The 10,274-nt window shown below is 51.8% G+C and overlaps 2 protein-coding genes across 3 annotated transcripts; both read left to right on the top strand.

Annotated features, from left to right (window-relative positions):
• Positions 1-68: 68 nt before the first annotated feature.
• On the top strand, positions 69-5,783 carry LRRN4CL (LRRN4 C-terminal like). 2 transcript variants are annotated; one of them, XM_034646623.1, is made up of 6 exons: positions 69-759; positions 1,311-1,814; positions 4,899-5,227; positions 5,338-5,425; positions 5,565-5,618; positions 5,708-5,783. In XM_034646623.1, the coding sequence occupies exons 2-4, from the start codon at positions 1,316-1,318 to the stop codon at positions 5,377-5,379; spliced, it is 870 nt and encodes a 289-aa protein (XP_034502514.1). In that variant the 5' UTR covers positions 69-759; positions 1,311-1,315; the 3' UTR covers positions 5,380-5,425; positions 5,565-5,618; positions 5,708-5,783. The 2 variants fall into 2 exon arrangements, with proteins under 2 accessions (XP_034502514.1, XP_034502515.1); XM_034646624.1 differs by having other exon boundaries at positions 84-759; positions 5,163-5,227.
• On the top strand, positions 5,180-7,832 carry UBXN1 (UBX domain protein 1). Its single transcript, XM_034646621.1, has 10 exons — positions 5,180-5,227; positions 5,338-5,425; positions 5,565-5,618; positions 5,708-5,814; positions 5,898-5,967; positions 6,212-6,403; positions 6,498-6,549; positions 6,698-6,811; positions 7,333-7,525; positions 7,690-7,832. Exons 2-10 carry the CDS (start codon positions 5,367-5,369, stop codon positions 7,737-7,739), a joined length of 891 nt encoding a protein of 296 aa, XP_034502512.1. The 5' UTR covers positions 5,180-5,227; positions 5,338-5,366; the 3' UTR covers positions 7,740-7,832.
• Positions 7,833-10,274: the final 2,442 nt, after the last annotated feature.

Below are 10,274 nucleotides of genomic sequence, written 5' to 3'. Positions count from 1 at the left end.
CCGCCACCCTGCATTGGAGGAGGTGGTCTTGTCGGGGGCTGCCTGCCGATGGGGAAGGCCTCCAGACCTGGACCATTCTAGGTACAGCCGTCTCCATTCAAACCCTAGAAAGTGCAAGGCGAGAAAATCTATCCTGCCTACTCCATCCACGTGACTCTGGGGAGGGGGATCGTGTAGGGCGGGTCTGGAGAGCCGGGCTGCATCATTCAGGCCTCTGCACCCCTCCCTTTCTCTGTCCATTGGGAGCCGAAGACAGGAAATGACTGCCATGGATGTGGTAGGATTTTAACTGAAACAGCATTTTGTAGCCCAGGCCCCATGCTGTCACAGCTGTTTTCTCCTCTGATACCAGCCAGGTGGCCCCCTCTGTTCCCCTCCTCATCCCTCCACATAGCTTCAGCCCTGTGATTCTCCACTCCTGGCTGCCTTCCACATTCCAATGCCGTCTCTGAACCCAGGCATCCTGGCCTCCAGATGAAACAGCTGCTGTGACTGCCCCCGATCCCCGGCCCCGTGACTCAGGCTCTCTGAAGGGACCAGCCCGTTTCTTGGCATTCACCGGGAAAAGAGGGGGGTAAGGGAGGGGGGCTAGGTGGTGACATCAGAGTGGAAGGGTATAAAAGCTGAGCAAAAACAGGACTGAAATTGAAGACACTGACAAAACCTGCCAGCCAGCTGCCTGTGCTCCTGGGGTCGCCCCAGCCTTGCACCCACAGACCTCTGGTCCGAGATCTGAACCGCTGCCAGACCTCCCCGCTGGTGAGGGGCTGCTGGGTGCAGGGAAGGGGGGGTGGGAGGTGGGGGGCAGGGATTGGAGCTCCCTAGACAGGTGGGGGGGATTCCAGGGTCCTTAAACTTCCCCCTTCTATCCCATCTCTTTCTCATTTCTGTCCGCTCTACTTTCGGGTTTTTGCGTGTATCGCTGACGGACAATTATTTTACTGAGATCTTTTCTTTGGGTGGCAGCTGGGAATTTTTCCACCTTTCTTCCCCAGGCTGAGTAAATCATTTCCTCTTCTTTTTCCCTCCAGCACTTTGCTTATTCATGAACTGTTTCTGGTACTTCACCCATTGCCGGTCACACACCCATCTCTCGGGTCAGCCCACGTTTGTTGTTCCCCCCCCCAAACCAAGTCCAAAAGTTCAGAAGTGGTTGACAAATAAGTGTGTCTACCTCCTTTCCTCCTCTTTCCTGTTCACTTTTTGGCCCCCGGCTGTGTGTCCCCCTCCCCAGAGGTTTTGTTGAGGGAGAGGGCCTAGAAGGCATGGGGTTTGGACAGTCTTTACCTCTCCACCTCCTTCCCTTCCAGACTCCATGCTGGGCTCTCCCGGCCTTCTGTGGCTCCTGGCTGTCACCTTCTCCTTAGTTCCCACAACGTGGCCCTTGGTCCCTCAAGCCCTTAAGGAAGAGGAGGAAGATGAGACCCCAGGGCCGCCTCTGCCGGCCGTCCTCTGTGACTACGACAGTTGCCGCCACCTGCAGGTGCCCTGCAGGGAGCTGCAGAGGGCCGGGCCCAAGGCCTGCCTGTGCCCTGGGCTCTCCAGCCCCGCCCAGCCGCCTGCCCCACCGCGCCTGGGAGAAGTGCACGTGGTGGCCGAGGACAGCAGCGCCGTGGTGCACTGGTGTGCCCCCTCCTCCCCAGTCCACCAGTACTGGCTGCTGCTCCGGGAAGGCAGTGGGGCTACCCAGAAGGGGCCCCCGCTCAACTCCACGGTCCGCCAAGCAGAACTGAAGGGACTGAAGCCTGGGGGCGTTTATGTCGTTTGCGTGGTGGCTGCTAACGGGGCTGGAGAAAGCAGCGTGCCCCCAGCAGGTGCGGAGGGCCTCGAGGGGGTGGGGGGCCCCGCTTTCGGGCCCTGCGGCAGGTTGGCCGTGCCCCCCAGACCCGTTACCCTGGTGCACACGGCCGTAGGGGTGGGCACGGTGCTGGCCCTGCTGACCTGCTCTGCCCTGGTCTGGCACTTCTGCCTGCGGGAGCATTGGGGCTGCCCCCACCGGCGGGCCTCCCAGCCAACAGCAGGGCTCTGAAGCAGCCTGGGGGCCTCGGGCCCAGCTGAGCCCGGGCTTGGAGAGGACAGCTCCGCCCGGACTCCCTGGGAGGGGGCGGTTGCCTATGCAGCCCTGAGTAGAATAGAAGGCCAGGCGCCTGGGGCCCCAGCTGAGTCTCCGGGCTCAGCCTGAGAGCTTGTTCACCTCCCAAACTTTCCGTCCTGCTCCAGGCTGCGGTTCTGAAAGGAGCAGAGGGGTTTGGCAACTTTTTCCTTAAAGGACCAAATAGTAAATCACATAGGCTTTGCAGTTCCAGGGGAGAAAATCAAAGATAATACCTAGGTACTTCTGCAGCCATGTAACCATGTAAAAACATAGAAACCATTCTTAGCTCATGGGCCTTTTCTTTTCAAAATCAGGCCCCAGCTGTATTAGGCCTGTTGACAGCTGCAGTTAGCTGATCCCAATCCCTGTCATAGACCCTCAAAAGAGCCCTGTCACATTGGTGGCTTCAGTGGGATTTTGAGAACAATTGTTGCGGGATGGGAGTTTGGGGCAAGACTACTCCCTCTTTTACTTTTCATTTAGATATTGAAGATGGGCACACCTGAGTCAGAATCCAGCTGTGTCTGAAGTGGGTGGAGATAAATGACTGGCATGGGGTAGAGAACCAGGGACTGCTTAAACTGCCATCTGAGGCATTTCCCAGATCCAAGGATTTCCCCCACTGTCCCTCAATCTGTGTCTGTTGTATATCCACTGTACCAACATTAAAGGAAATATAAAAGGAAGACATTTTCATTTTTCATGACCCTTCTCATTCCGCTGTCCACGCACCTATTTCTCAGAGTAGTGGATACTTTTAAATTCATCTTTAAATTAACTGGATGTAGGGGCGCCTGGGTGGCTCAGTCGGTTGAGTGTCAGACTCTTGGTTTCAGCTCAGGCCATGATCTCAGGGTCATGAAATCAAGCCCCGAGTGGGGCTCCAAGCTGGGCGTGGAGCCTGCTTGAGATTCTCTCTCCCTCTGTTCCCGCCCCCCCCCCCAGGTAAATAAATAAAACCTTTAAAAAATAAAAAATTAACCAACTGGATGTAGAAAAGTCTGAGTTGCTACAGAATATAATCCTCATTTTTGCTGGTCTTACAACTTTTAATTANGCAGGCGCCCCTAAATAAAACCTTTAAAAAATAAAAAATTAACCAACTGGATGTAGAAAAGTCTGAGTTGCTACAGAATATAATCCTCATTTTTGCTGGTCTTACAACTTTTAATTACAGAACTAACATTTATACAAATTTCAAATACTGCTGAAGAATACAAAGGAAAGTTCCTCTTTTTCTCAAGAGGTAATCACCCCNACTTTTAATTATAGAACTAACATTTATACAAATTTCAAATACTGCTGAAGAATACAAAGGAAAGTTCCTCTTTTTCTCAAGAGGTAATCACCCCTAGCAGAGCAGATTTTTATTCAGTGCCGGTATTTTCTTTGTTCACTCCATAGATGTTCCATGTGGGTAATCATAGCCTCCTTGGTTATGTTAAAGGCTGCACAGCTTTCCATAGGACGATGCTCCTTGACGGACAGAAGCCGTGGCTCTTTACTGGAACATTTGTTTTCAGTGCTGTGGGGATCTTTATGTATCCTCACGTTTGTGTATTTCTATAGGGTGCTTACCTGGAAGTAGATGAAAGACGCAGTACCGGGGTGCCTGGGTGGCTCAGTCGGTTAAGCGTCTGCCTTCAGCTCAGGTCATGATCTCATGGTCCTGGGATTGAGCCCCACACTGGGCTCTCTGCTCAGCCGGAACCTGCCTGTCCCTCTCCCTCTGCTCCTCTTCCCTGCTTGTGCTCTCACTGCTTCTCTCAAAATGAATAAATAAAAAATCTAAAAAAAAAAAAAAAGATGCAGTACTATACAATTAATGATTTTTTTTATCATTGGACCTCAGGATAAATTTAGAATAAATGCGTTCTCTCTAACACACTTACCACACTGTAGTGAATACCATGTCCCTGTTTTATTTGCTTCCCGTATTTCCTTGACATTTATTCATTTACAAATGAGGGCCCAATCTCTCATTACAAGAGTTGCTCTGCATACATTTACTCTTCACAAGAAATAGGATCAGCTGGGAGGAGGTGAGGAATTTGAAGTTCTAAATGGTTTGAAGGGACAAGTAAGGAGTTGAGTTAGGAAGCTATGGGGAGGCAACATAGCATAGCGGTTTAGTGAACGCGTACCGCATGGGTGTGGATCCCAGCTTGGCTACTTACCAGCTTTGAGACTTTAGGTAAATTATTTCCTTTTTCTGTGTTTCCTGTGACTAATAATAGTATAATCACACAGATTGTTGTGAGGATTGAACAGGCATTAATCACGTAAGTCTCTAGTGGAGCTGGGAGGTGGAAAGGGGGTGGTCAAGACAGGATTCCCTTAGAAAGCAAACCTGGGGTCCAGTCTCAAAAATGACTGGGAGTTAATCAATCCCACAGAAGAGACCGGACATCCCAGGCAGAGGGACTGGTAGGTGCAAAGGCCTGAAGAGCATGAGGGCCTGTTTTATAATATGCATGAGTTAGCAGCAAGTGGTGGGAGATGACACTGCGCACTACCAGTATTTAGACGGTACGGCCTTGCCAGGCACCCACGGCAAGTGCTTACTGTTCTTTTACAGACAGGGCTCTAAACAAACAACAACAAAGAAAACGGACGAAGCCAGACTACTAGCACTTAAATTTCATCGTGACTGGGTGTCATGGAGAATTTTTAAGCAGGGATGTGATGGCAGGATCAGATAATCGTGTTCTGCAAAGATCCTTTGGCAGTGGGACGGAGGATGGCTCAATTCCCCGGAGAGGATGAGGGGGGTCAAAGACCACGCACATTTCTATGGTTCCAGATCAACAGCGCCAAATAACATTCCAATTGGTTGCGCCCTGGGACCCCATGGAGAGCTTGCTACAATCCGCCCACGGGTTTCAGGGCCGCACCACCCTTCCTCCACACCGCCGCCGGGCGGCCCAGCTCGGGGGTCGCCTGCGGGGCCGCGAACCCGACGCGCCACCCGTCCCCGCCCGCGCCGGGTCCGGGCGGCTGGGCCAGGCCTGTGTTTTCTGGCTCTCGGCGGCACCCGTCCACGCCCGCTTCCACGTGACCCAAACAGATCCGGGCACTTCCGCTTCCCCTCGGCTTTCTTCTCGTCCGTGTCCGCTGAGGGTCCAGAGCCGGGTACGTGAGAGAGCGCCCAGCTGGGGCGTCGGGGGCGGGACTGCGCGCGGACCGGGGGCACCCCGCGCTGACCCCCACCCCCCCTGCGCCCTCCTTCTCCCCCTGCCCAGGTCCCCGCGGAAGCGGCGGTGGCGGCGCCATGGCGGAGCTGACGGCTCTGGAGAGTCTCATCGAGATGGGCTTCCCCAGGGGACGCGCGTAAGGCAGCCCCCCAAACCCTGGCCCGCGGAGATCGCGGACCTGTCTGGCCTTTCCCCCAGCCTGGCCTCAGGCTCCATGCCCCAGCCTGACCAGCACCATGGCTCGCGGGCGCTATTCACGGTGTTTCTGCCCCCAGGGAGAAGGCTCTGGCCCTCACAGGGAACCAGGGCATCGAGGCTGCAATGGACTGGTGAGCGCTCAGACCGGGTGGCAGGGGCCTGGGGGACTGCTGGGAGGGGCAGCGTCAGTGGTAATCTCTCTCCCGACATTCCCTGCCAGGCTGATGGAGCACGAAGACGACCCTGATGTAGACGAGCCGCTGGCGACCCCCCTTGGACATGTCCTGGGAAGGGAACCCACCTCCTCGGAGCAAGGTGGCCCTGAAGGTCCTGACTGAGGGACGCAGTGTGATTATTCACGAGGGCTCGAGGAGGATGAACGGGCAGTAATACTGATTGCTTGTTTGTAGGAACCGGCTCTACTGCCGGAGAAGGCAAACCCGTTTTGAGTGAAGAGGAGAGACAGGAACAGACTAAGAGGTATAGTAAGGAACAGTGTCACGTTTCGGAGGGTCACCTTCCACCTGTCCACAGTACACAAGTCTGATTAAAGAACCTGGAACTTAACACTTTCCTTCTGTCCTGCCTGGGCGGTTTCCTTTCTGTTTTTTTTTTTCATCTCTGTGGATACGTGTTCTCGTATTTCATTTTGAGTCCCTGTTATAAACTCAGCTTCTCGATCTATGTCCATTTCTTTTGAGCTCGCTCTTTTTCTGCAACATAGGATGTTGGAGCTGGTGGCTCAGAAGCAGCGGGAGCGGGAAGAAAGAGAGGAGCGAGAGGCTTTGGAACGGGAACGGCAGCGCAGGAAACAAGGGCAAGAGTTGTCGGCTGCTCGACAGCGACTTCAGGAAGATGAGATGCGCCGGGCTGCTGAGGAGCGGAGGAGGGAAAAGGCTGAAGAGTTAGCAGCCAGGTCAGGGTGATGGGGATGTTGGATAATGAATGAGATGGGAAGCTAGGTTTGCTTTGTCAACGTCTGACCTACTTTCTTCCTGTCTGCATTCCAGACAGAGAGTCCGAGAAAAGATTGAAAGAGACAAAGCAGAGAGAGCCAAGAAGGTAGGTGATCGGGAAGACACTGGGGTAAGGAAGCAGATGGGGTAGTAAAAGGGAGTCCCTTTTCTAGCTTCAGAAGGAAAGGATGGGCATACGATGTTCCTCTCAAGAGTGGGTGAGAACCTGATCAGTGTTTTCCTTTGTCTTCCAGTATGGTGGGAGTGTGGGTTCTCGGCCTTCTCCACCAACAGAGCCAGGTCCTGTTCCCTCTTCTCCCAGCCAGGAGCCTCCCACCAAGCGGGAGTATGACCAGTGTCGAATACAGGTACTGATTCTAATTCCTGTCTTGCGTCTGGGACCCCTTCGTTGGCCTATGAGACACCTGGCTCAGAGCTTTATGCAGTGAGATTCTCTTTGCCAAACCTCTCCCTTCTTTGTAAATGACTTTTGAAATCCTATCTCCTCTACTCTTAGGAAAGATATCAAATTTCTCTTGCCCCAGTCTTAATTTAAATCCATACCTCCCTCTTACTCAGCAGTTACCTTTTTAGTTTATGTTTTCATTTGGTTTATTACGCAGCTATCTGCACGATGGGGTATTTATCTAGATATTTTTATATGACTTATATCCTTGTGTTTGTTACAATGTGAGGAAGCTGGAGCCTCTCCTCGCTGCTTAGTAAAGTAAAGAGTAAGTGGTGGTTCATTAGGGCGCCTTAAATAGTGATTATGCTGGTTCAGTCTCTCGAAGAGGAAACAAACCAACTTTGCAGCTCTCGTTTTCCTTACTTGGGCACCTCACTCAGTTTTGATGCTCAAAATACTATATTTCTTGCTTGCCTTCAGGTCAGGCTGCCAGATGGGACCTCACTGACCCAGACTTTCCGGGCACGGGAACAGCTGGCAGCTGTGAGGCTCTACGTGGAGCTCCACCGTGGGGAAGAACCAGGGGGAGACCAGGACCCTGTGCAGTTGCTCAGTGGCTTCCCCCGGCGGGCCTTCTCAGAGGCTGACATGGAACGGCCCCTGCAGGAGCTGGGTATGCCGCCTGGGACCAGAAACAGGACTTGGGGGAGGAGAGGGGATGCCTGAGAAAGGAAGGAATGCCAGGAGAAGACTTTGTGGAGATGGTGTGAGGCCAGAAATTTTGGGGGGCAAAAGACAAGGATCTCTGTGGTCAGAGCTGTTTTCTTCCATCTTCAGGACTTGTGCCTTCTGCTGTCCTCATTGTGGCCAAGAAATGTCCCAGCTGAGAGGCCTTTATTCCACCATCCCTTTCTGACCTCTTCATCTTTGATAAAGCACTGACATCTCCTTCCTAATAAATAGACCCTCTGAGTTCTGTATGTGCCTGACTCCTTCCTGAATGGCTGGGAGGGACAAAACTGAGGCAGAGGAGGAAGCCAAAGGGAAGGCATTTAGGATAGACCCTGTTTTTCATCTTAAGTTTCTTTCTTTGTTTCTTTTTTGTCAGAGACGGGGGAGAGGGCACACACACACATACAACCAGAGGGAGAGGCAGACAGGAGAAGCAGGCTCCCTGCTGAGCATGGAGCTGGACAGGGGACTCGATCCCAGGGTCCTGGGATCATGACCTGAGCTGAAGGTAGATGCCCAGCCCACTGAGCCACCAGGCGTCCCTTTTTTTTTTTTTAATAAGATTTTTTTATTTATTCATTTTGAGAGAGACAGCAAGAGAACAAGCAGGGGAGGGGAGAGGGGCAGAGGGAGATGCAGGCTTCCTGCTGAGCAGGGAGCTCCACGTGGGGCTCGATCCCAGGACCCTGAGATCAGTCTGAGGTGAAGGCACACTTAACCAACTAAGCCACCCAGGAGCATTTCATCTTAAGTTTCTCACAAAGAAAATAACAATTTCTGGGTCTTTTTACTTGCTTGGGAAGTTGAGAGGGGAGAATTGTTGGGGATGGGGCAGTACAATGGATAGCACTTTTTGCTCTTACAGGTAAAAGGCAGTGCATAGGCCTGAAATCCTTATTCCTGTGCCTTGACTTTTTTTTTTTTGCATCCTCCACCTGCCTGTGCCTTGACCTCTTGATGCCAGCCTGGTTGCTGCTTTAGTAAAATAAGGATGATAGTGCCTGTTAATTCAGATTGTTGTGGGTATTACATAATGCTGACAGGGTGTTGTAGCACACTGCCTGGCATCTAGTAAGTTTCCAATAAGTTTTTACTAAAAGGGTAATTAAAAAAATTTTTTATTTAAGACAGCACGAGCAGGGGAGAGGGGCAGAAGCAGGCTCTATCCCGGGACCCTGGGATCATGACCTGAGCCAAAGAAGGGCGCTTAACTGGACTGAGCCACCCCTGTACCCCTAAAAGGGTAATTTTTTAAATGTAGCCATTCACAAATGGCCAGAGGAGCTTTGTGGTGACCTTTACAACTGCATTTCCTCTTCACTAAAAAGTACTGAGCACTTAATATGCACCACACCGTTCTAACTGCTGTGTATGTATTAACTGAGGTAAGGCAGGTATCTGGGAATAGGTACAAGTATCCTATTTTGGAGATTGGGACACCAAAGCGCATGGCTCGCTGAAACCAACACAGGTAACCAGCGGTGGAACCTGGGCACACCTGGGGAAGCCCGACTCTAGGGCTCAGGCGCTCGACCTCTAAGCTCCTGCATCCTAGCCCCTCACTGCCGCTGATCACCGCACCCTAACGCTCCCTCAAAGAGCTGCTAACCTTTTCCCTCTCATTCCCAGGGTATGGGACACAACAAATGTGTTTGGCTTAGGGCTTCACCATCCAGCAGCTGAAAACGGCACCAATGCTCCCATCTGGGTTTATACCTCAGTGTTACCAAGCTATTATTTACTGTTCTTGCTTTATTCCTGGGGACCTGGGATCGAGCCCCACATCGGGCTCCTCTGCTGGGAGCCTGCTTCTTCCTCTCCCACTCCCCCTGCTTGTGTTCCTTCTCTCGCTACCTAATAAATAAAATCTTTAAAAGCAAGCCCCCCCTTTTTCCCCCTTCAATTGAAATCTTTTTTTTTTTTAAGATTTTATTTATTTATTCGACAGAGATAGAGACAGCCAGCGAGAGAGGGAACANACCTAATAAATAAAATCTTTAAAAGCAAGCCCCCCCCTTTTTCCCCCTTCAATTGAAATCTTTTTTTTTTTTTAAGATTTTATTTATTTATTCGACAGAGATAGAGACAGCCAGCGAGAGAGGGAACACAAGCAGGGGGAGTGGGAGAGGAAGAAGCAGGCTCATAGCAGAGGAGCCTGATGTGGGGCTCGATCCTATAACGCAGGGATCACGCCCTGAGCCGAAGGCAGACGCTTAACCGCTGTGCCACCCAGGCGCCCCTCAATTGAAATCTTGCTTGGAACCACAATATGTAGAATAGACAACAGGGGGCACCTGGGTGGCTGAATTGGTTAAGGGTCCCACTCTTGGTTTCTGCTCAGGTCATGATCTCGGGGTTGTGAGATTGAGCCCCCCTCCTCCCACCATCTGCACTGAGTGGAGAGTCCACTTATGACTCCCTCTCCCCCTCCCCACCAGGGTCTCTCAAATAAATCTTTTTCTTAAATTAAAGATTTTATTTGTCAGAAAGCANCCCCTCAATTGAAATCTTGCTTGGAACCACAATATGTAGAATAGACAACAGGGGGCACCTGGGTGGCTGAATTGGTTAAGGGTCCCACTCTTGGTTTCTGCTCAGGTCATGATCTCGGGGTTGTGAGATTGAGCCCCCTCCTCCCACCATCTGCACTGAGTGGAGAGTCCACTTATGACTCCTTCTCCCCCTCCCCA

Source organism: Ailuropoda melanoleuca, chromosome 16 (assembly GCF_002007445.2).
Source record: "Ailuropoda melanoleuca isolate Jingjing chromosome 16, ASM200744v2, whole genome shotgun sequence".
Lineage (NCBI taxonomy): Eukaryota > Metazoa > Chordata > Mammalia > Carnivora > Ursidae > Ailuropoda > Ailuropoda melanoleuca.
This window is presented reverse-complemented; position numbering and strand designations above follow the sequence as displayed.

Coding starts and splice junctions, on each gene's coding strand:
- LRRN4CL (XM_034646623.1), top strand. CDS start 1,316: ATGCTGGGCTCTCCCGGCCTTCTGTGGCTCCTGGCTGTCACCTTCTCC. Junction 1,815..4,898: donor AAGCAGCGTGCCCCCAGCAG/GTGCGGAGGGCC, acceptor CTATGGTTCCAG/ATCAACAGCGCCAAATAACA. Junction 5,228..5,337: donor CGCTGAGGGTCCAGAGCCGG/GTACGTGAGAGA, acceptor CCCCCTGCCCAG/GTCCCCGCGGAAGCGGCGGT.
- UBXN1 (XM_034646621.1), top strand. CDS start 5,367: ATGGCGGAGCTGACGGCTCTGGAGAGTCTCATCGAGATGGGCTTCCCC. Junction 5,619..5,707: donor ATCGAGGCTGCAATGGACTG/GTGAGCGCTCAG, acceptor ATTCCCTGCCAG/GCTGATGGAGCACGAAGACG. Junction 6,550..6,697: donor AAGCAGAGAGAGCCAAGAAG/GTAGGTGATCGG, acceptor TTTGTCTTCCAG/TATGGTGGGAGTGTGGGTTC.